The 26,239-nt window shown below is 42.9% G+C and overlaps 1 protein-coding gene across 3 annotated transcripts in view; it reads left to right on the top strand.

Annotated features, from left to right (window-relative positions):
- Positions 1–26,239, top strand: part of DICER1 (dicer 1, ribonuclease III) — an 848,581-nt gene that overhangs the window by 99,825 nt on the left and 722,517 nt on the right. For all 3 annotated transcript variants that reach the window (XM_069208246.1, XM_069208245.1, XM_069208247.1), the window contains 3 exons: positions 9,713–9,847; positions 10,704–10,864; positions 25,162–25,330. In XM_069208246.1, coding sequence (XP_069064347.1) covers positions 9,713–9,847; positions 10,704–10,864; positions 25,162–25,330 — 465 coding nt within the window. The remainder of the gene's footprint in view (positions 1–9,712; positions 9,848–10,703; positions 10,865–25,161; positions 25,331–26,239) is intronic.

Here is a 26,239-nt window from a genome sequence, read left to right as displayed (position 1 = left end):
TGACCCTCTCTGCGTCTGGCCTGACAATCTGGGACCCCCTCCTGAAATATACTAAAAAGTTAGAATCCTTGGAATTACCATGGATGTTAAGTTATCAATGAATGCCCAAGTGGACAAATTAGCAAGATCAGGCTTCATCATCATGAAAACTCTGACGCATCTCCCCTCACCTCGAATTTCCACATTAGTTCTAGGCTACAATTTCACTTGTACTGTCTAAACTGGATTACGCCTATGGCATCTACCGCGGATCATCTCTGTATACTATGAAAAAACTACAACACATTCAGAACTAAGCTGCCAGACTACTCCTACATGTAAAGCCACAAGCTCACATCTCCCTTGCCTTGAGGGCCCTACATTGGTTACCAGTTGCCAGAAGTTCCCCCTTCAAGCTGCTTTGTATCACCCACAAAGGAATATGTGGAACAGGACCACTTTTCATCAGGAATAAAATCACCAAATACATTCCACAAAGAAATCTCTGCTTAAGATTGGCACCCCTCCTGAAATTCTTGGAGTACAAGAAAACCAACATCAGTGGTACATCTTTCTGTGCTCGGGCGGCCAAACTTTGGAATTCATTACCGCCAAATATAAGATCCACGGATAACTATCTTTTCTTTAGGAAGACTACTCAAGAGTTGGCTTTTTCCTACATAACCACCATACTCAAACCGCAGTGGACTGCACATCCATGTGTATGTAAACATTTATAATTTGATTATATGTATATATCTAGATATCTGTATTTCTTTGTACAAATATGTATAATAAAGCTATTTTATCTTAAAATATATACATACTCTTTAGGCCTGTTCAACAAATGTGTATATATGTATAAATTACTTAGGGTTAAATCTATATATGTATGTATGTATGTGTGTGTATATATATATATATATATATATATACAGGGAGTGCAGAATTATTAGGCAAGTTGTATTTTTGAGGATTAATTTTATTATTGAACAACAACCATGTTCTCAATGAACCCAAAAAACTCATTAATATCAAAGCTGAATATTTTTGGAAGTAGTTTTTAGTTTGTTTTTAGTTTTAGCTATGTTAGGGGGATATCTGTGTGTGCAGGTGACTATTACTGTGCATAATTATTAGGCAACTTAACCAAAAAAAATATATACCCATTTCAATTATTTATTATTACCAGTGAAACCAATATAACATCTCAACATTCACAAATATACATTTCTGACATTCAAAAACAAAACAAAAACAAATCAGTGACCAATATAGCCACCTTTCTTTGCAAGGACACTCAAAAGCCTACCATCCATGGATTCTGTCAGTGTTTTGATCTGTTCACCATCAACATTGCGTGCAGCAGCAACCACAGCCTCCCAGACACTGTTCAGAGAGGTGTACTGTTTTCCCTCCTTGTAAATCTCACATTTGATGATGGACCACAGGTTCTCAATGGGGTTCAGATCAGGTGAACAAGGAGGCCATGTCATTAGATTTCCTTCTTTTATACCCTTTCTTGCCAGCCACGCTGTGGAGTACTTGGACGCGTGTGATGGAGCATTGTCCTGCATGAAAACCATGTTTTTCTTGAAGGATGCAGACTTCTTCCTGTACCACTGCTTGAAGAAGGTGTCTTCCAGGAACTGGCAGTAGGACTGGGAGTTGAGCTTGACTCCATCCTCAACCCGAAAAGGCCTCACAAGCTCATCTTTGATGATACCAGCCCAAACCAGTACTCCACCTCCACCTTGCTGGCGTCTGAGTCGGACTGGAGCTCTCTGCCTCTTACCAATCCAGCCACGGGCCCATCCATCTGGCCCATCAAGACTCACTCTCATTTCATCAGTCCATAAAACCTTAAAAAAAACAGTCTTGAGATATTTCTTGGCCCAGTCTTGACGTTTCAGCTTGTGTGTCTTGTTCAGTGGTGGTCGTCTTTCAGCCTTTCTTACCTTGGCCATGTCTCTGAGTATTGCACACCTTGTGCTTTTGGGCACTCCAGTGATGTTGCAGCTCTGAAATATGGCCAAACTGGTGGCAAGTGGCATCGTGGCAGCTGCACGCTTGACTTTTCTCAGTTCATGGGCAGTTATTTTGCGCCTTGGTTTTTCCACACGCTTCTTGCGACCCTGTTGACTATTTTGAATGAAACGCTTGATTGTTCGATGATCACGCTTCAGAAGCTTTGCAATTTTAAGAGTGCTGCATCCCTCTGCAAGATATCTCACTATTTTTGACTTTTCTGAGCCTGTCAAGTCCTTCTTTTGACCCATTTTGCCAAAGGAAAGGAAGTTGCCTAATAATTATGCACACCTGATATAGGGTGTTGATGTCATTAGACCACACCCCTTCTCATTACAGAGATGCACATCACCTAATATGCTTAATTGGTAGTAGGCTTTCGAGCCTATACAGCTTGGAGTAAGACAACATGCATAAAGAGGATGATGTGGTCAAAATACTCATTTGCCTAATAATTCTGCACTCCCTGTATATCTATGTGTGTGTTTGTGCATTCTGTGCTTAACATGTTCATAGGTCATTGCATAGTTTCTATATTTTGTTTGGATAGATGCATATGAGTCTGTTTATTTCTTTATCACAATAGATAAATATTATGTTAACTATTTACAAGCATTTCACTATTGAAATATTGAGAAAAGATGAAATAATGTTATACATGTACATAAATAAACTCCAAATACTGCAGCACTTGAAAGTCTGTGTTTATACGATAATACTTTAAATCTCAATATATTATATTCCTTACAAATATATATTCCCTTACTATGTAATCATGTATTTATATATTTGTTACTTTAGTCCTACTATACAAGAGAAAAAGGAAAATAAATACTCTTTTGAAAGCTTTACTCTGTCTCACTATAACCCCATACCTCTATCAATCTGTTCCCTATTCTACTCTGACTCATCCCAAACCCATTCTACTACTACGATTGCCAAAATAACCTTTCTTAGACTCCCTACTCAACCCCTCCTGGCTCACCCCAAACCTCAGTTTACTGCTATGATTTCCCACACTACAGTACTAAATTCTCCCTCATCTGTCTCTCCTTTGACTCATCCCAAACCTTAGTTTACTTCTATGATCTCCCTAATCCCTTTCTACAGACTCTTCCCTCCTCCATCTCACCTTTACTCATCCCAAACCTCATCTTACTACTACTACTCTTAATTAACACTTCTGGATTCTTCCCTCTTCTATCCCTCCATTATTCTATTAATCCAGCTAACAGACTCACATGTCCTCTGCTCAAATTAACTCATACCTTCCTATACTAATACTATGCTCATATTTCCCAATACTAATCCACCAGTAAACCTTTTGGGTTCCGGTGTAGCGTGCTACGTGCCAAAAAACGCTCCGACGCCTTGTCAGGGGTAGTAAGTGCTATATGAATACAATTACAATTATTAAAGAGGTGTAAATTGCTACTTTAAAATGTATTATTGTTCTATTTTGTAGCTGCAGAAATTGATATACATATGCAGGTAATGAAGAAGAGTTAGGCCTGTTTGTGTATTGTTATTTTTATGTAGGGGAAAAAAATACAAGCATAATATTTTCAGTCGGCATCCAATAGTGTATTGTCTTCAACTAAGCCAAACTGTTAAGGCGTTGGTAGCTAAAGCTTTTATAGTTAAAGAACATCAAAATAGTTTGTTTTTACCTGTGCACATCGTAGCAGGTCTACAAAAATGCCCAGTCGTCCCTTCCTCAAGACACGTGACATTCACACAACAGAACACTAAACTGTCATCTGAGACCTTCAGAAAGATACAAATATGAGTAGGTGCAAGGCTGCCTACAGATGTTGTCTTGGGTATTCACTCTATAGCTCACACAGATAAGTCTTTTGACTTCAGGTGATCCGACATTTGTCAGTGCAGCCTACTTCGGCCCTTGCACTCTGTTTGTTAGTGGCCCTTCTTTATATGGTCTTGCATGACATATCCTGTGATAGCATGTCCTTTGAAAGGCAGGAGCAGCATCATTAGAAGCTAATTTTTCAAAACTGAACAACACATGCCAGGGCCTACCTTTTGCGAATTCTTCTATCAGTCTCTGGAGCAAACTTCTTTGGTGGCCTTCTTTCATGTCCTCTAAGAATTGAGGTTGTTTTATCCAATCTCTCGTCTTCCCCTCTTTTCAAGGAGTTTTTAGCTTGATGTTTGTGTTTAGAGAACAACTAAAAATGTCACCTTTGTTTCCCTGTATACTACAACTTGCTCCAAAGCTTTCTCTGTAACTGATATTTTTGCAGCATGAATCTTTTTCTGGATTCTCTTGCTGTTTTTCATTCTGCCATCTAGTGGTTGGGTCTGGAATTGTCTTTGGTTCTTTTTTTTTTCCTTCTTCTCCTGGCATCATCGACCACCATTTGGTTCCCAACAATGAAGAAGATCAAGCAGGAGGTGCAGAGTACACCCAAGGAGGGTCAGACGCCAAATTCCTTGAAGGAACCGCAGAGGAAAGACTCCCAAAAAAGAAGATAAGAGACTTTGAAAAGAAACAAAAACCAAACAAAAAGCCCCCAAAGACGTCGGGTGAAAAAGCACTCAAAAGGCAATACCTCAAGGCAGCCCCGACATCAAAGAAAAGGACGATCGAGGTCAGCCAGTAACAAAAGAGCCCCACAGATAGCACACCAGGAATACCAAAGAGAACTGACCGCCAAAACTGTTGAGACCACAGTGTGCGAAGGACACCCTTAAAACCATCAGGGAAAGAGTCCCCGAGGGTATTGGGGGATCATCCACCTAAAAGAAAAACTTCGGTTGAGACGCCGAAAGGCATTGGAGGTGGACAGAAAAAGAAGTTGCCTGGAGGCTGAATTGGCAGCACTCCCACAAAAGAAAAAATAATACAATGACGCAGTGAGATAGTATTGAATCCCAGCAAGACCATCAATGAACCCTGCAGAAGCGAAGGAGGAAGAAGCTGCTCTCGAAGCCCCAATAACCCTCGAACCAAATGAAGAGGCGGTCGAGAAGTCTTTCTATGACCCAGAGGAGGAAATGGCAATGGAAAATTTTGAGGATGGCTGGCAGGACCTCGAACCTGAGATCCCCAAAGAGGAGATCAACAGCTATCCCTCAAAGCCTTCATGCCCTGATGCCGTCACATGCTTGCAATAGCCTGGTAAAGAGAGCAGCAGACACCTACGGGGGTTACCCCTCGAGGAAGTAAAAGGGGGACTCATGTTTCCTCTTAGAAACACTAAAATGAACAAGTAAGGGGAACCTATTCCTTCCCATGTTTCCAAGTGTACTCGATCAAGGTAGGGGAGCCCTCAAAAGACCCAGTAGCAGTGAAATGGGGTCACACCCAGGGTGGAGAAGAAATACAAACCTTCCCCAAAGGACCCTAAATACAAGCAAGGTAATGGAGTGGCGGACTCCATCATAGTGCCCACTGCAAGGAGGAGGAACAATGCACACTCCTCAGGAGGTAGGGAGGGAGTGAGGGAGAGAGACTGAGAGACTGAGACTACTGGACATAGCCAATTCCAACCACTCCCCAGCAGATTCAGTCATCAACAGTGGGATGAAATTGATGAGCTCTTGAAGAAGCTCCCAGAGACCGATAAAAATACGGGAAATGCTATGATGCAGGAAGGAAAGAACATCGCAAATGCATGTTTAAAATCCACCTTAGACGCCGAGGACACTGCAAGCAGGCAGATGTGCACAGGAACAACTCTGCGAAGGCACACATGGCTCAGGATATCTGGCTTTAAACCATAGGTACGAGCCTCCATAATTAAACCCTTCAATCGAGAGAGCTTGTTTGGCCAAGATGTGGACGAGTCCGTGCAACAGATTACAAAGGACAATGAAACAGCTGAGGCAGTGGGGGCATTACAGTTCAGAGGAAGCTTCAGGAGAGGAAACAACATCAGAAGTCCCACAGGAAGGGAAACCTTTACCTTTGGTAACAACAGACAACCCAGGCTAATACATCACAGGGTAACCAACAGACTGGATACCAACATTGGGAACACCCTGGCAGACAGTCCTTTTGGAGTAGAGTAAGAGCAAGGGGCCATACCCCCAGAGGAGGGGGAACAACCAAATGATGCGCAAGTGCCCACAATCCCCCACACAACACTAGTATGGGGGGGGGGAAGAATAGCGCGGTACCCAAAACAGTGGTAACAAATTACCACGGACAATTGGATACTAGATGTGGTGCGCCACGACTACTGTATAGCACTAACAAAGGCACCACCAATAAATCCACCAAGGAAGAGGGGTCATCAATCAACAGAGCTCACTGTACTGAAAAAGGAATTGAAAGAACTCCTGCTGAAACAAGCAATAAAAAAAAAGTTCCAATGAACGAGTTAAACAAAGGGAATTACTCACCCTACTTCTTGGTGCCAAAACAGGACCTTTCACTAAGACCAATACTAGATCTCAGGTTCGTAAACAAATTCATCCACACACAGCATTCAGGATGACAGCGCTTCAAGAGGTCATACCACCCCTACAAAAAGGAGATTACATGGCAACCATAACATTCAGGATGCCTATCTACACATACCAATGCATCAAGCACACAAAAAATATCTCAGATATAGAAAAAGACTAGAAGAGCACCATCAATACAAGGTCTTAACATTTGGAATAAAATCGGCATCAAGGGTTTTCACAAAATGCCAATTTGCAGTTGCTCTGAATCATTAAGTTGAAAAAGTCTGAATGTTAGCTTATCAATGTGTCTGTTTTGTCAAAGCCTTTTTAGAAGCCCAATTTTCAGATATCTGCCTGTTCCATAATGATACTTAAAGTGAGACAAATCCCTCAAGACCTAAATGTTATGACTGTAGCTTATTTGTAAAATTACTTTTATGACAGTTTATGAAAATGTCAGAATTAATTGCAGAAAATCAAAGTGCAAAAACCAGAAATGTGTTACTTTGATTTCAGTACTATGTTTTTCGTATAAAAATGTTTGCTGTGCAAAACTGCCATATCAAAGAGCCCTCAAGTAAAAAATAGTCCTAGAAAGGCAAACATTAGAAATGGCTGACAAGTAGGGGAAATCACACAAGTAAATTCAAAGAAACTAAAAAGTATTTATAAGAGAAGAGTATTCTGCATGCCAAGCAGGCGGAATCACCCCCTTCGTGCAAAATGAAAGGGTGGAAGAGTAGAGGAGATTAAGATGAAACAACCTAACCAAGTGTTTTGCGTAGCTTCAACATAAGAGGCAATGAGGCTAAAGTATACAGCACTCTTAGTCTGAGTGATTAATTTATTAAGGCACTTCCCAGGTCTTAAACAGGAGGATACAAATGTATTAATGTGAGCATTTAATTTGAATGCAGCAAAAGGTGTGCAGATAGTAAAATAATCACAGCAGTTGAACAATAATAAGCAGAAAAGGTGCAATATATCAACAATGAATATGTATGCAGTGAAAATAAATATATATATATGTATATATATATGTGTATATATATATATATATATATATATATATATATTTATGCATGCACACTGCAAAGCTAGATAATTAAGAATGCATCACCATGGGGATCGATTTCCAACATCTTCCTCGTCCTTGCCAACGTGAACCTGTGGAACCCTGGACAGCTGAGACAGGAGAAACTTTCTCCAAAGGGACTCTGATTTTCCGAGCAATGCGTCCCGCCTCAGAAATGAGTTCCTTCTGCCTCAGCACCAATTTTCCCCACCTTATATACCTTAAACAAACTCAAGAGGAAGGTTCTGGTAACCTTCCCCCTCCCTTTAAATAAGTTGTTAAATTCAAGCGCTGGCTGTACTTGGTCAGTGTTGAAAGCACACAAAAGGATTGGACAGATCCCAATGTGCATTTTCAAGACAGAGCCGTACCGTTTTCCGCTATAAACATGTTCTCATCCTTGTACACGCTTATCATCGTTGTCCCCCCCCCCCATGTTATGTTCCCTTTTCTGGTGAGAAGAGTGAAAACACATTCAGTGTACAGAACAAGCTGTGCATGGAAAAATACCAGCACCACTGATGTGACGGCATTTAAAGCTAAGCTAAGCACAGTATTGAGTTAGTGGTATGATGTAGAACAATGTATATGTTTGAAGATGAGAAGGTACCAGTACTATGCCTATTTAGGGATATATAAAACTGCAGGGCAGGTTCCTGTTGGGAGTATGTCTTTATGTTCCTGAACCTAATAGGTGATACTAGTGGCTGCGATAAAAGCTTTATGCTGTTGGAATCATTGATTTTACAAGATTTGCTGCCCCCACGTTTAATGTTTATTTGGATATGGCTCCTGAATGATCCTTTGGTGAACACCCCTGGGTTGCTTTTCTCACTATTCCGATGGGCTGTGATAATGAAATGTCATTCTTGGGGTTCTTTCTCTATCCTGGATTTGCTTTTATCTGTAGGAGAGGGAGCCAATCTGAAGTGCCATCTGTAGTGAGATCATGGCCAGCACTGTGCAACAGAAATGCCTCGGGTAGACTTACTTTGCATGTTAATCTCTGGTTCTCGCTCTTGCTTCAGTTCCTCATTTCACTTCAGTTTGTGGGTAATACCCCCCCGCCCCCCTCACCCACCGAATGGTCCCAAACAAACATGTACTCACAAAGGCCACAGATATATAGACTTGGTGAGCACTGGAAACATAAGGAAATTTAATGCCAGGGCCTAGATTTGATTGTGGTGTGTGTGTCAGCCATTCTCTGAACTTAACCAGAAAGTATGCAACTGTTCTTAGCAAGTTTTGATTCCATCAGGAATTCTGACCTTTCCTATCCATTGTTAACAGTGTGAAAAGTGTATGGCATCCGTTATTCACAGATCATAGTTTTAGCTACTAATATTAAATAAAAATCATGACTGAGTGCTCAGATAGATCAACGCCATAAGTGACAAGAATTGTTTCTTGTGACTTTGCTCAAGTTTGATATGATCTGTTAGGCAGAAAAGGTGGAATTGGAAGAGTGTGGAATTGAGATGCTTTCAATACATATGGATCATAAGAAGTTATTAATCTGGGGGAGAGGGGCACCCAAGTCAGGTAATAACATCAATTCCTTTTATGGTGAGTTGCTAAAATGACACCGAAATGGAAAAAAAAAATGTAAGAAGGGAAACCAGAGTTAAGCATTTATAAAGATTGACCAAAAACATTAAGCTGCAACCGCAGTCATCTGTTTGGAATTGACTGATATCAAGTTGCTGGCTAAGGTTGCCCGCAGTGGAATGCTGGTTGGATACTGAAACCAGATACAACCGGTCACTGAAATGGAAGTCCTAAAAACCTCAGGAAGTCAAGGCAGCAAGCTGTTGGTGAAGAGGGCGACATGTCATCGTATAGCTGCTGAACAAGGTTTCGGTGAAGCTGTTGCCTTTTTGGTGAGAAAGCTCAGAGCAGGTAGGAGCAACTTGAATTTTTTGACCCATCGGCAGCGCACCTTCGTTGGATTTTCTTGGTAGCTTGGTCCCTGTCCTCTAGGTGTCTTTGAAACTAAGTTTCTAAATCCCAGGTTTCAGGAAAGTTAGGAGGGAGTACACTTTGACAGCCAGATTCTAAGTTGGGGAGCAAAAAGATAGCTTTTCCAAGGTCTATCTGTACTGTTAAATTTGGTGGTATGTAGATATGTAGGTTGAAACATGAAAATAAAATGCCAATAATAAAACTGTTCTGTTACTGTTGCATTATCATAGTTTCTGTTATCTCTTTTAGGTTCTGGTTATGACCTGCCATGTCTTCTTAAATGTTTTGAAAAATGAGTACTTGTCACTGTCCAACATTAATCTGTTGGTTTTCGATGAGTGTCACCTTGCAATCCTTGACCATCCACATCGGGAAATTATGAAGGTAACAGGTGTTTAGCATATACTATTTGAAATTTTACTCTTCTGGGTGAAAATTTAAGAATGAATTGTGTATCCTTTACAGCAACAGTTTGATACTACCAAATGTTTGCTGACTTTGTTCTTTTTTATTAATATACTTAAAAGCATTTCTTACACACTTCACTTAACCATAGTATTAAAAAAAACAAACGATTAGTGTTTTCCCATTGTTTTTGCACCTCTGTCTTGTTGCAGCGAAAAGTGTGGATATTCATTTTGGGGAAGTTTTGTTTTTTCTGTATTTGAAGTGAATGTGAGGACAACATTTTGTTAAAATTATGAACTCTGATGACAGCGTATGCTTGGCCCTTACCTGGGAAGTAGCAGAGTAATGTATTAAATGTTTGTTTCTTCTTCAAATGGATCTCGATTGAAACATAAGCATGAATTTGACCGACCCATGCACAGGATTCTAGACCATCCTATAAAATAAAAATAAACTCTATACAATATTTCTTCTTGAAATTACAACTAATTTAACAGCCTATTAAGAGTATCAGAAGAGAGCTATTAGTCAATGTAGTGCTGCTAATTGTCTTTTTAGGGAAAAAACATCTATGGCATCTATTAATATACATAAATTGGAAAAGGGTGAGGCTAGTAAGCTTGTATGTAATATTTATTTCCCTTGGATTCACATCCCATTGAGATCCTGTTACTACTTTTCATTCCATTCTCACTTTTTAATTGAATAGATGCAGTGCAGGAAACTCCTTATATGGAATGTATTGGTCAAGGTCTGTCAAGATGTTCTATTTAAAGATGAATAAAAACGTGAATCATTTATAAATGACATTTTATTATCATCCAATTTACAGATTTGTGACAGCTGCCCCTCGTGTCCACGAATTCTAGGATTAACTGCTTCTATTTTAAATGGAAAATGTGATCCATCGGATCTGGAGGAAAAGATTCAGAAGCTAGAAAAAATTTTGAAAAGTAATGCTGAAACTGCAACTGACTTGGTTGTCTTGGACAGGTACACTTTAGCTTATGCTTCAGAAGATACTGGACCATTTACATGTTTTTCCATATCTAGTAAAAGTCCAGCCAATGGCTATATTTTAAGTTAATGCAAAATTCTGTGACACACTGTTCTAGCTTAAGCGTTGGCCTTCTTTAATCACACGTTTGCTTGAAAATTCACCCTCTAGGCTGCAAGTTAGTTTGATATGTATTACCATCTCACACAGTTTCTGTCGCTATTATTTAATTGGCTAGCTTTTCTCCTTATCGTGATCTATGGAAGTCAAGTTTTTCGCTAGTGAGAGATCCTTTGCTTTGAAAAGTGTCACTTGAGCATGATTATTATAATCTTCTCACTGAATGTTGCAGGTTCCTAGAAGCCGAAAAGTGTAAATTTGCTTATTGACCTAAACCTGTGGTAAGAATATAGATGCTAGATTTCCACTAAGGTATATGACTGTGTAGCTACTTTAAAGAAGATGCAAAACATTATTCAGTGCTCATAGTCTATTTCTTTCAGAAAATTGTGAGGTATTCTAAAAAAGGTTAACATCCTTACCATCCAAGAGCTCCCTTCTTTCGCCACCAGTTCCTTGGAAACATGTTTGAAAGATGAGGAGACCTGTATTTTGTCTACAGGTTGGCATGCATATGAGGGCCACATCTCCACAGTTGGGTGTTGTATCTACTGCTGCTACACTGTTAACTTCTACTCCGCTCCCCAGCGCTTTTAGTTTAACTTTTTGGTGTTGGTAGATTCAGTGTGCCATTTAAGGCACATCTCTCCATTACTGTCTTTCTTTCTGAGTACCTCTCTTTCTCAATCTCTCTATCTCTTTCTGCATCTTAAAGTCTCACTCCATACCTGTCATTTCTGCCTCTTTTCTGTCTCGACTATGCCCCTTATTTGTCTTGATTCTGCTGATCTCTCTCACTTCCTCCACATCGCCCATCTCCCTCCCTTTCTCTTTTACCCGTTTTCTACCTGTTTTTGTGTCCTCCATTTTCCTTTCTCTAATTTTTTCTCCCCATGTTTCTCTCATTTCTTCATTTCTGTGTTTTTTCTTTCATCTGTATTTCTCTTTCCTGATTTTTCTTTTGTTCTGTTTTTTTCTTTCCTCTTTTGCTCTTTTTTCACTTTCCCCCAATCCCCCCTTTTATATCTTCTCCTCCCCAACCCCATTTTCTCTTCTTTGCATGCATACTTGAGAAGACTTATACTCCTAAAAACTACAGGATATCATCCCATTTATTTGTTAATGGTAAGATAGGGATGTTTTCAGGAATGCAAGAAATTGTGGTTTAGGTACCTGCAGCTGAGACACTGGGCAACCTACCTCCTAACAAGCTAGCAGCCTATAGGGAACTAACGGGATTTCACTAGTTAGTAAATGTGATGGGGGGGGCCCATAAAGTGTGAGTATAAGAAATCTTGTGAGAAGTACCAGAGCCACAAAGATGTAGATGCATGAAGAAGAGGGTTAAACTGCTAGGTTATGAGATCGGATGGTGAATGGTTAGATCATTGAAGAGATGTTAGTTTTAATAAATTGATTCTACACAGGAAACTGATTAAAATAGTGATGCACTGCTATTTGATGCCAGAAAAGCTAAGTTAATAATAAACAGGATGGTCCGACTAATGATGCAGATAATGTGTGGACAATAGGAGACCTTGAGCACATGTGGTAGACTTGCCCAACACTAGTGACTTATTGAAACACATAAATAGATGATAGTTGTAAGAAAGTACCCTCTTTCTTGGCATGGTTACCCCATTTTCTGCCTGTTGTCAGTGTGTTTGACTGTGGTCACTGGGATCCTGCTAACCAGGACCCCAGTGATTATGCTCTCTCCCTCCTAACTTGGTAACTTGTACTACTTTCAACCCCCATTTGGCATACTGGTACCCCTATGTAAGTCCCTAGTATGTGGTACATAGGTACCCAGGGCATTGGGGTGCCAGGGGATCCCCATGGGCGGAAGCATGTATTATGGCACCCATGGAGAGCCCATGCAAAGTGTTCTGCAGGCCTGCCATTGCAGCCTCCGTGAAAGGGTGCATGCACCCTTTTTCACCATAAGTCACTGCACCAAGTCTCTATAAGTCACCCCTGTGACAGGCCCTCCTAGCCTAGAGGGCAGGGTGCAAACACCCGTGTGTGAGGACACCCTTGCACTAGCTGAGGTGTCCCCATGAACTCTAGTGCCATTTTCATGGACTTCGTGAGTGCGGGCCTCCATTTTATGCGTGTACTGGACATAGGTCATTACCTATGTCCAGCTACATAATGATAACTTTGAATCTAGACATGTTTGGTGTCAAACATGTCGGAATCATACCCCAATACTGTTGCCATTATTGGAAGCATGATTCCATGCACTCTGGGGGCTTCTTAAAGGATCACTAGCATTACTCCTACCAGTCTTCCATGGTTTTCCAGGCAGCCCAAGCTGCTGCCACCCCTTAGACAGGTTTCTTCCCTCCTACTGCTTGAACAGCTCAAGCCAAGGAAGGCAGAACAAAGGATTTCCTTTGGGAGAAGGGGGTAACACTTTCTCCCTTTGGAAATAGGTGTTGCCTGGCTTGGGAGGGGTAGCAAGATTCCAGCAATATTCCTCTGCAACCTTACTTTGACTTCTACCTAGTGGAACCGGACCTGGGCCACCCAGGAACCGAAAATCTGTATCCACGAAGAAGACTCTTCCTGCAACATGGTTTCCATGCCTCCTTCCAGCTTCTGCAACATTTCCTCGGCTGTGCATTCCCCGAGTTGGGCAAGTCTTCAGTCTGCATGAGAAGGAAGAAGGAATCTCCCTTGTAGTTTCCTCCAGAAGTGGGGCCCTTCTCCAGTTGTGCTGCGTGCGCTTTTCAGTGACTCCTGTGTCCCTGTTCTGTGGGACTCCTGTGGGTGCGGCCTTTGCTTCTTTGGGCTCTGTGTCGCTGAGGGTCCCCTTTGACTCCCCATCCTGGGTTGAGTCCTTCTGGCCCCTGGCAGCACCATTTTCTGCCAACCGCGATATTTGCTTTTGCCAAGGCTTGTTGGTGGAATTCCTGCACCGACACCTGACTGCAATCCTCCTTCCAGCATGGGACGTCATCTGCATCCCTCCAGAACTCTTCTCCAGCTCCAGGGCTGCAGTGCTGACCTTCTGTCCATCACAGTCGACTAACTGCTGCAACTCCAGCTGGGTGGGTAGTAGCTCCTACTCCTCCTGGACTCCACTGTGTTTCTTGAACTTGGTCTCCTCTTTCCACAGTTCTTCCTCTCCAGTAATCCACTGCTGGTTTTTTGCAGTCTTGTCTAGGTGTCTTCTTTTCTTCTTTTCCTTCCTTTTGGGTGGTTTGGGGAAATTCCAGTGATTTACTCTTGCTTTCCTGCCACTGGAGGGTACTGTGTTAGTTACCTCTTTGGTTTTCTAGTACTCCCAGCTCCCCTCTACACATTCCACTTACCTAGGCGGGGGTCCTCTGTTCGCATTCCATTTATTTTGTATATGGTTTGCGCTCCCCCCAGGGTCACTATAGGTTACTTGCGACTGCACTGTTTTCTGACCTTTTCGATGCCTATTACTGTTTACTAGTGTAAATAATTAGTGTATTACTGTAGGAAGTTGGCTCTGTATGCACTATTTCAAAGTAAGGAATAGTATGCACAGAGTCCAAGGGTTCCCCTTAGAGGTAAGATAGTGTCAAAAAGAGATAATACTAATGCTCTATTTTGTGGTAGTGTGGTCGAGCAGTAGGCTTATCAAAGGAGTAGTGTTAAGCATTTGTTGTACATACACACAGGCAATAAATGAGGAACACACACTCAGAGACAAATCCAGCCAATAGGTTTTGTTATAGAAAAATATATTTTCTTAGTTTATTTTAAGAACCACAGGTTCAAATTCTACATGTAATATCTCATTTGAAAGGTATTGCAGGTAAGTACTTTAGGAACTTTGAATAATTACAGTAGCATATATACTTTTCACATAAAACACAAATAGCTGTTTTAAAAGTGGACACTTAGTGCAATTTTCACAGTTCCTGGGGGAGGTAAAGTATTGTTAGGTTTTGCAGGTAAGTAAACCACCTACGGGGTTAAGATTGGGGTCCAAGGTAGCCCACCGTTGGGGGTTCAGAGCAACCCCAAAGTCACCACACCAGCAGCTCAGGGCCGGTCAGGTGCAGAGTTCAAAGTGGTGCCCAAAACACATAGGCTTCAATGGAGAGAAGGGGGTGCCCCGGTTCCAGTCTGCCAGCAGGTAAGTACCCGCGTCTTCGGAGGGCAGACCAGGGGGGGTTTTGTAGGGCACCGGGGGGGGGGGGGGGACACAAGCTCACACAAAAAGTACACCCTCAGCGGTACTGGGGCGGCCGGGTGCAGTGTAGAAACAAGCGTCGGGTTTCCAATGTAAATCAATGGGAGACCAAGGGGTCTCTTCAGCGGTGCAGGCAGGCAAGGGGGGGCTCCTCGGGGTAGCCACCACCTGGGCAAGGGAGAGGGCCTCCTGGGGGTCACTCCTGCACTGAAGTTCCGATCCTTCAGGTGCTGGGGGCTGCAGGTGCAGGGTCTTTTCCAGCCGTTGGGATTTTAGAGTCAGGCAGTCGCGGTCAGGGGGAGCCTCGGGATTCCCTCTGCAGGCGTCGCTGTGGGGGCTCAGGGGGGACAACTTTGGTTACTCACAGTCTCGGAGTCGCCGGAGGGTCCTCCCTGAGGTGTTGTTTCTCCACCAGTCGAGTCGGGGTCGCCGGGTGCAGTGTTGCAAGTCTCACGCTTCTTGCGGGGATTGCAGGGGTCTTTAAATCTGCTCCTCTGTAACAAAGTTGCAGTCTTTTTGGAGCAGGTCCGCTGTCCTCGGGAGTTTCTTGTTCCTCTTGAAGCAGGGCAGTCCTCTGAGGATTCAGAGGTCGCTGGTCCTTGAGAAAGCGTCGCTGGAGCAGGTTTCTTTAGAAGGCAGGAGACAGGCCGGTAGGACTGGGGCCAAAGCAGTTGGTGTCTTCTTTCTTCTTCTGCAGGGGTTTTCAGCTCAGCAGTCTTCTTCTTCGGTAAGTTGCAGGAATCTAAATTCTTAGGTTCAGGGGAGCCCTTAAATACTAAATTTAATGGCGTGTTTAGGTCTGGGGGGTTAGTAGCCAATGGCTACTGTCCTTGAGGGTGGCTACACCCTCTTTGTGCCTCCTCCCTGAGGGGAGGGGGGCCATCCCTATTCCTATTGGGGTAATCCTCCTTCTACAAGATGGAGGATTTCTAAAAGTCAGAGTCACCTCAGCTCAGGACACCTTAGGGGCTGTCCTGACTGGCCAGTGACTCCTCCTTGTTTTTCTCATTATCTCTCCTGGACTTGCCGCCAAAAGTGGGGGCTGTGTCCAGGGGGCGGGCATCTCCACTAGCTGGAGTGCCCTGGGGCATTGTAACACGAAGCCTGAGCCTTTGAGGCTCACTGCTAGGTGTTACAGTTCCTGCAGGGGGGAGCTGTGAAGCACCTCCACCCAGAGCAGGCTTTTGTTTCTGTCCCCAGAGAGCACAAAGGCTCTCACCGCATGGGGTCAGAAACTCGTCTCTCAGCAGCAGGCTGGCAGAGACCAGTCAGTCCTGCACTGAACAATTGGGTAAAATTCAGGGGGCATCTCTAAGATGCCCTCTGTGTGCATTTTTTTAATAAATCCAACACTGGCATCAGTGTGGGTTTATTATTCTGAGAAGTTTGATACTAAACTTCCCAGTATTCATTGTAGCCATTATGGAGCTGTGGAGTTAGTTTTTGACAGACTCCCAGACCATATACTCTTATGGCTACCCTGCACTTACAATGTCTAAGGTTTTGCTTAGACACTGTAGGGGCATAGTGCTCATGCACATATGCCCTCACCTGTGGTATAGTGCACCCTGCCTTAGGGCTGTAAGGCCTGCAAGAGGGGTGACTTACCTATGCCACAGGCAGTGTGAGGTTGGCATGGCACCCTGAGGGGAGTGCCATGTCGACTTAGTCATTTTCTCCCCACCAGCACATACAAGCTGGCAAGCAGTGTGTCTGTGCTGAGTGAGGGGTCCCTAGGGTGGCATAAGTCATGCTGCAGCCCTTAGAGACCTTCCCTGGCATCAGGGCCCTTGGTACCAGGGGTACCAGTTACAAGGGACTTACCTGGGTGCCAGGGTTGTGCCAATTGTGGAGACAAGGGTACATTTTAGGTGAAAGAACACTGGTGCTGGGGCCTGGTTAGCAGGGTCCCAGCACACTTCTCAGTCAAGTCAGCATCAGTATCAGGCAAAAAGTGGGGGGTAACTGCAACAGGGAGCCATTTCTTTACAATTACTTACCTCCTATTGGAGGGTTGCCCTTCTAGTACTTTGTGGTATTGTGTGACCAAAATAAAGTACCTTTCTTTTTGTACAGCTGAGTGTTTTCTTTCATGTGTGTAAGTGCTGTGTGAATACAGTGGTTTTGCATGAGCCTTGCATGTCTCCCAGATAAGCCTTGGCTGCTCATCCACAGCTACTTCTAGAGTGCCTGGCTTCTAGACACTGCCTACACTACACTAATGGGGAATCCCTGGACCTGGTATAAGGTGTAAGTACCTCAGGTACCCACCACACACCAGGCCAGCTTCCGACAATAGGGTTCACAAACCTGCAGACCCAAAGATGACAATTCTGGAAATTAAACTTGAAGTATGGGAAGACATGAGGAGCAGCGAACGATAGATGATCTCCCCAATATTGGCAGTAGTGAAAATGTTAATAGTAAACCTGTGGAGGCAGAACCCTACCTCAGACCGCTCCCCAAAGATTTTCCATATCTGATATTTACCAATGCATGACAGGTCAAAACACACACATCGGAAAGACTTAGGAAAACGAATAGGGAGTGTCTGGTATCAGGTAATAGACTACCAGCCTTGGTATTCGGTGCACTGACATTTATTTGCTCAAGCTGCGGGCTCCTGGTCAGAGCTTTGGGCACTGGCACTCTTTTACAAAATAAGTACTAGTGGCACTAAAGCCTCCGACAAGTCTCAGAGATTGAAATATTGTTGGGTAAGGCCCTGGGTGACCCACATGGATATGAATCCTGGTGACTCTGGAATCATGAAATACTTTGAGAGATAAACACTTCATAAGGCAGATGACTATCGGCTCATTTCTGAGCTATTCATAGCCATCAACTCTGCTTCCCCCAGGATGGGGACAGCTGGCCATCTTTATCGCTCACACATAAAGATTGGTTGAACATACTAGCAAAACCCTGTGTAAGGGCCTCTAATATATCCATACGTGAGCTATTCAGAAAAATCACAACTAATTGTTACTACACCCCTAGTGGAGTTTGTAAATGGTCTCCCCTGAGGAGCCATCTCTTCTGGAGTAACTGCAGCAACACTGGGCCTCTTCTCCATCCACTGTCGCATTGCCTAAAATTTCAGAGAAGGAAGGAAGGAATAGACGAGATTGATAAAATGTACAATGTTAACTGCTGTGATTCACAACCTATATTTCATTGTATAGTCCATAACTCAGCTTAAATATGGGTTGTTGCAGGTACCGTCTGGTCCTTTAGCTTTGGTGTTATTGTGAGATCTCTCGGGGTTGTGGGATGGGTGGGTTAAGGGTTGTTTTTTTTAGCTCTATCTTTGTACGGTGTTGAGTGACAGCACAAAATACCTTGTCAAATGCTTTCTTATGTTTATAGCGCCACTCTTTTCTCTGCAGTCCCCAGTGGTCTTGGGATGTAGGTGGGAGTATGCGTTGTGAAAATGTTGAGTAAACAAAGTCAGTCCTGCAAAACGTTTTACACAAGAAATCACTCTCAAATCTTGCTCCGTTAGGTATGTAGCAACTGCCATTTTAAGAGTATCCAGATTATCAGCAGTGACCTATTACTGAAACTAATGCTGTTTCAATGCACACACATAATGCTGCTAGACTTTTTTCCTTCTAAAGCGCTGTTTAGTGTCTTCTTGCAGCTGCTGTCTCATTGTAAACTGTCTTGACTTTGGTTTCAAGTGAACTGAACCTACTCATCCCTTATCTTTTCTTCGTTTCAGCCTGCTATCTCTCTGGCCCAAACTGCAGTTTTAGCCTTCATGTATCTTACTGTGTTTCTCTTCATACAACTTGGTCTATGCACTTATTTGGGCGTTAAACACTCTCTGAACAAACTACTGATTAGCTAAAATAAGTACCTCTGCTAATCTGATGACACTCGCAAATTAGTTTGATCTCTGTTTTTACAATGATCGCATGTTCAAAGAGGCACTGCAAGGAACAGATAGTCAGTCTTCTACATTTCCAAAACTAGAAAGCAGGACTTGTGGAGCAAATGATTCCCCAGGATTGAGGATTTAGGTAACTAGTGTGACCACATTCTGCAGAGGCAAATTCTGAACAGTGGGTGTAAAAATTCAGGACAAAAGGTCAACATTCAGGACAAAGGGTCAATTTTACAGACATATCAGCGATCGGAAACTGGTAAACAAGTAACAAAATGGTTCGTTGCACCAGCCACCCTAGATCTCCAGGCAAACCCGCTCCCATCGCCCAACCCCATGACCAGCAGTTGGAAAGTAAAGATTGTCCCCTAGAATGTGGCAGGTATCAAATCCAAACTCCCTTTGCCTCATTGGAACACCTTTATCAACCACCATGACATATCGGTCTTTCAGGAGACCTGGCTAATTGAAACTGCCCACAAACCTGGCTATGCAACCTACCACATACCTGCTGTTCCCAGCAAGGCGGGCCGTCCATCGGGGGGGGGCCTTCTAATATGGGTGAAAATCGCACTACAGTGCTTAAGGAAACTGATACCCACCGATAGCCCTGATATTCTTGGTATCAGTCTCAAGGGAACAGGGTCCACTGCCCCAACCACTGTGTCAGCTTGCAGTCTCTAGAGACCTAATAGGGCGAAAGACCCTTCAAACATGCCCTCTTTGTAGCGGGGGACTTCAGTACCACCTTGGAACCCATCGGTCTGGGCCATATGGGCGATTTCAGGGAAGAAGATAATATATGGCACATACCTAGGCTGAAGCTTCCCCCATCAAGAAGTGGTACTCGGCTGCCCTGCTTCCAACCTCCCTGACCCTTGGCCATGGCCTGATGGCTGTAAATGGAAGAACCAAATCTGATAAGCATTCCGCCCACATGTTCACTGGCACACAGGGGAAGAGCCGCATCGATTATATACTGATGGACCTTAGGTACTGGCACTTGGTAGATGACATGGTAGTGGGGTCCCAATTGGACAGTGACCACAATCCACTCTGTCTTACTTTAGAGCCACCGTGGGGTAGGGTGCCCATTGCAACAACCACTGCCAAAGTAGCCAAGGTGGGCCAGGCTGAGAACAGAAGTCGGCGACTTATCTTCCATCGATTTAGACCTGACACATTGCGTAGCATTGATATCCACGATGGGAGAAGACGTGGGAAGCAGTTCCTCTCTAATCGAAGTACACACTGAGTTTAAAAAAAAATTGGAACAGCTACTATCTTTGCCAGTTGCCCACAACACTGGCAGTACTCCTCACTGTGAGGGTGATAACTGGTACAATCGAGAATGCTGGATGGTAGAAACAAATGTAATCAGTGCAATCAAACAAAAGGATTTTGCCCAAGTTAGGACCATATGGAATATGTACAAGCAGACGCAGAACAAGGCCAGGAAGGACTGGGATGAGAAAAGATGGAGACTCTTGAAGGTTGCATGTGAACACAGAGATTCCAGATCCTTTTGGCTTACAGTAAGCAATAGAAACCAAAAGGGAGCCCTTGCAATTGGCAACAATATCCTGCCCTCAGACTGGTTCCAACACTTCAACTCTATAATTTTGAGAGCCAAGTCGCAACCTTTTCTGTCCTTCCACTTCCACTACAGCTGAATACCACCCACGGGGATGGTTTGTTCAACTTGGGAGATATCTGAGATGCAATTAACAATATAGTTCGACTGAAAGCTGCTGGCCCCGATGGTAGTCCTGGTGACCTTTTTCTTCACAACACCGATAAATAGACTGAGTACATTCTTCTCTTATCCAGCACAATTGTTAGGGGAGCCCCATTCCCAAGTCCTGGAAGGGTGGTGAGTAATACCCTTTTACAAGAAAGGTGATAGGTCCCTACCCGCCAACCATAGGCCCATAAGCCTCATTGATACAGCGCAAAAGGTATTTTACTGTGCCCTACTATCAAAAATCCAAGATTGGATTTCTGAGAATGACATCCTATCACCATTCCAGGCTGGCTTCAGGTCTAAAACAAGCACCATAGATCAGGTGTTTAGGTTTTTACTTTAGTATTGGAAGGTTGTAGTGTTAGCGAAGGAGAGTCTCTTCACAGCCTTCATAGACCTTAAATCTGCATTTGATCTGCTCCCTAGAGGTAAACTTTGGGAGGTCCTCAACGAGATGGGTATGCCCCCCAGGGCTCCTGACCACAACAATCCGACTACATGAGGCCAACTATGCAATAATACGCTGGGGGAACCAGGGCGATCTCACCGATCCAATCAAAGTAGTCGGGGGTGTTCGTCAGGGCTGTGTACAAGCTCCAACTCTCTTCTCCCTCTATTTGAATCAGGTCATCCAACACCTCACTTTGCAGGCCTCTGATGCACCATCCTTAGGCAACGAAAAGATCGCATCACTGTTATTTGCAGATAACCACCTGATAGCATCCAAAACCCTGATGGGCCTCCAATCCTCGCTGAATCGATTTGATGATTTCTGCTCCAAGAGAGGCTTAAAAATAAACACCTCTAAAACCAAATTCATGGTCATTAACCCTCACAGGTCATATAGGGGGAACCTTTCCCTAGGAGGTCTAAATTAGAACAAGTTAACACCTTCGTATACCTGGGAATTTAACTATCTGACTCAATGTCTTGGAAAGCCCATTTCAACTCTGCATCATTAAAATGTAGGCAGCTAGTGGGCGTCTTTCTAAGGGAGCACTATGCATCAACTACACGACCAATAGCTGCGGCTCTCCAGATTTATAATATAAAGTCTGTTAGCGCAGCACTTTACGGGGCCGAACTCTGGGGCTTTGAGGATGCAAAGGAGCTTACCCGTACTGAGAATACGTTTATTAGAAAGCTCACCTCCCTGCCCCCGAGCACCCCGCTTCTTCCTTTGCACTTGGATCTGGCCTGCAAACCACTAGCTGCCATAGTCTGTCTCAGAAAGCTGTTGTTTTGGAGGAGAATCATGGCAACTCCCGAACTTTCCTCCTATGCCACCGCTTTTAGGGAAGTTTGTTCCTTGGACACCTCCAATGAGATCCGGTGGATCCATTCAGTTAGGACAGCATTGATTGCCATTGGGATGGGAGACTCATGGAGCTCTTCATACACAGGGCCACCACCGACCAAAGAAAGAGTGAAGTCCTGCTACTGGGAGGTGGTAACCCAGTCTATATCTCGCTCCCTCTCATTAGGGCGACTATCTGTCGAGTTTCTGGACTTCAAGTCTACCTGGTTGCTAGAACCTTAACTGGACAGCAATCTTGATCCAACTGATAGGAAGCTCTATATGCAATTCAGATTTGGTTCCCTCCCTCTCAAAACCTTTACCAGCAGATGGCAGAATAAGGCCCCTAGTAACAAGTTATGACCCTACTGCAATCCGCACCGGGAGCCAACTGCCTATGTCCTCTTTGCATGCCCATTCTACGCTCCCCTACGAAGGAAGTGGCTCACGCCATCCTGCAAACAGCTTGGGACCTGAGATCACGCTGCAGCATGAGAATTTTAAAATGAGACTCCAGACTGCCCATTGCAGTTGCCAAGTCTCTCGGAGGAATGTGGCGCATCGGAAGGAAATGGACTGCGACTGCCTAACCCCATGTCCCAACAGTCTTACATGTTCATTTCTGCACCATTACTGTATCCTGGAACTGTGTTTTGCAACACTCCTCTTTTATAGTACTGCATTTTGTGCATTATCATGTTTTATTTATTTTTAACCAAGCTTCATTTAATACATTTTTTGTTATTATTTATTGTGGTGCGATGTGACTTTTATGGCACTGGGTGCCGAACTAAAGTTTATGATGATTAGCAAAATACTCTTAGAGCGCTTAACACATTTTCTCAGCTTTGATTGCAAACTGTTATCATCAACATACTCAAACCACCCGTAAAAATCTGAGTCCATATGCACAAGGGACTGTGCCTGCTGAAGACCCTGACATTACAGTCAAGGAACTGATCGCAATAAACAGCAAACAAAAAAACAATAAGATAGTGATACCTAATTAGATATAACATAATTTGTGCCTCAATCTAAGAAATGCTTGTAACAAAAAAGAAACCACTTTACACAAAAAATAAATGCCTTTGAAGTGGTATGCCAGTCATTGAATTAGGCCTTCATCCTCTCACCCCCTTCTAAAACAATTGTGTCCCTTCAGCGCATCCATCGAAAACCTCAAACACCATTCCCTTATCATTTTTGGCACTGTAATTGTGCAAGTTGGCTTAGAAAACGAGGGTGCGCACGTGTATAGTGCAGATCAGTGGCTCACATGGAGACTTATAAATGTCAACATGAAATAAAGTGAGCCATGACATGAGTTTGTAGAAATCACTAAAAAGACAAAAAATGCATTAAGGGCGCATGGCGGCAGGCCCTATGGTGGACAGCATGATAAGCAATGTGTATGATAGATCCTAACAAGTTAAGAAGGGAGGGTAAACACAAAGCAACTGACCTAGATTGAATATTTAGCAGAGCTGCATCACTTCCTTTTGAAAAAACAACAAGGTGATGGATGGAATGCCAGGTGAGGTCCTCCCTCAACTGGAACGCAAGCAACCTAGGACCAGTTTTGCCCTAGGTAGGGCTCTTCAGACAGATGTAGCTTGATTCCAGTGCACACTAAGCTCGGGACCCACGCCTAGGCATACTTGGCCCACTTTGGGCGTCTAATGCAAAAACAGCAAGGTGATGGATGGAATACTTGAATAAAACTCAGCCACTGGCAATCGCTAGGGCTGCATCCCAATCCATTGTTTTTTTGCCCAACATGCCACCTCACTTTGGACCGAGCCATTTGCAAATCAGTCTTGACCCTGCTCCTTATTGGAACAGTCCAGTCTGTGTACTGTAAGGCCAGATCCTCCCGTAACCAGAACACAAGCAGCCTAGGACAGGATTCGCCCTAGTTGGGGCTCTTCAGCCAGGTATAGCTTGGTTCCAGTGGCAGATGGAAGAGCCTTGATCATGTCTCCTACAGAGTGGCTTCCAGTCGCAAAGTACAGCAAGACTTTCCACATCATCCTTTTAACCTAGTCAGAAGTGATGGTTGAATGTGCCATCCCTGCCCTGTAGTAACAACTTTTGGCTTCAAACTTTGTTCCAAACTTGAACCACAGTAGTGGGGGGGCGTGAACTGTCAGAAGGAGGAAATAGTGTTTCTTAAAGTAAGCACTTGATGGGATTCTGCTGCCTTTGCTTGAAACATTGTTAATTTGAGTGACTCTTGCTGGGTGAAGCCACTATTTAGAGTATTTGCATTCAGTGATCACTTGGTCTTTCTACAGCCCTTTGCGTTAATTCACTTAATCTGGCTACCTAAAAAATCAGGTAAATCTACAGTCTCTTACAGTTCACCAACGATCTAATCATCAGAAATCAGTTCACTGATTTGAATTCCATCTGTAGAAGATATTTGATTCCATATGTAACACAGGCTTTACAAAGCAAGACTGTTTCTATTTGTACACAACCAGAACAAAATGATAATTCTGCTTTTAAAATACATTTTTTTTCTTTTTTTTTAAGGGAATAGGAGCCACACATCAGTCATGCCAGACTTAGGTCTGATTATGCAGTATTTCTCCTGGTGAAACACATTGACTGCTGTTTCCATTCTATAACACTTACATTTGTAACCAGGTCACAGCCTATGTTTAGCTCATAATCATCAGTTCTAAGGCCTTATAGCTCCTATCTCTAGAGTCATAAAACAGCAACTCAGTCTCATGTAACAAGGCAACTCAGACAGGAAACCTGCCTATTTTACCCACAGTGCATATATCTCCAGCACTACTCAGAGACAGGGTCTTCAACAGTGGGGTGCAGATGAACAAAGCATTTAAGATAAATGGACACCCCTTCACAGCGGCCTTAGTATGAAACATTGATTTAAGTCATATCGCTTGATATTAGTCATTACCCAACAATTAAGAAATAACAAGTTGCATACTATGTTCATGAAATAAGGTTCGATATTAATGCCACTCTTTTTGCTTCCTCTTGTAATATAATCAATTTTGTTTTTTCAGTTTGCTTATTTCTCTGTTTCTGTCATCTAAGGCATTCGTGTCAGCCATGTGAAATTGTTGTGGATTGCGGACCATTTGTTGATAAAAGCGGACTTTATGAAAGGCTTTTGAAGGAATTAAATGATGCACTTAACTTTCTCAATGACTGCAACATATCTATTCAGTGCAAAGAAAGAGATTCCACAATCATTTCTAAACAGGTGAGGAATGTTTCAGAGCCAACTTGTGTTTTTAATTAATCTGTGGGCTCAGACTTTGAGCATATGGCATGATTGCTGTGTAAGTGTTCTTGTTGTAACTGATTATGATAATTCATAAAACCGATACAGAAAGTGGCTTGAACAAACATTAAAAGGTAAATCAAATTTCAGGTTTGGGCATAGGTGTTTTCATTCCTAGTTTGAATTTAGAGTTGCTTAATCAACAAATTTGAGGCATGTGTTGGTGGTTTGTTTTTATAAAATAATTAAAATATTTCTTGTGATCACTTCAAAATAATTTCTTAGCCTCAAATTTGTTGATTAAGCATTTGTAAGTAGCAACAGAAGGGGCTTTACAAACCTATGAGACTTAGTTGCAAATTATACCATTACGGTTCCCAACCAGTTTGGCATTTGAATTTTGAGTTATTTTACTCCTGTAGGAGAGTGTTGATTTAGTATGGTTTTATGTCATGTCATCAGTTGGGGCTTATTTGCTGACTGCAGATTAATAAATAAGTAATTTTATAAATGTTTTGACGCCAGATCCTGTATGCCTAAAGCATTGCACAATTTCAGTTGTATTCAGGGAAACCATCTCAGAATATGCTGTTAGTTCTTCTTACAATTACATGCACATAAGGTTTGTTCAGACCCGTTTTCTACATTTATACATTCATCATGCTGCTTTATTATACAGCATCTGATTTGTTTAGTTCTTTGGCTCTTACTGCACAGACCATTAATCCTAAATAAAGGGCAAAATGGAATGATAGAAGTCATAAAAAAGCCCAAACAGATGTAGCTGTTAGAGCGGTTACGGTTAAATGCAACATTACCATACAGCCTAATAGTACACAAATAGTAATTAATGCCCTATTATATGTTGGTAATCAAATGATGTAGACA

Source organism: Pleurodeles waltl, chromosome 9 (genome assembly GCF_031143425.1).
Source record: "Pleurodeles waltl isolate 20211129_DDA chromosome 9, aPleWal1.hap1.20221129, whole genome shotgun sequence".
Classification (NCBI taxonomy): Eukaryota; Metazoa; Chordata; class Amphibia; order Caudata; family Salamandridae; genus Pleurodeles; species Pleurodeles waltl.
This window is presented reverse-complemented; position numbering and strand designations above follow the sequence as displayed.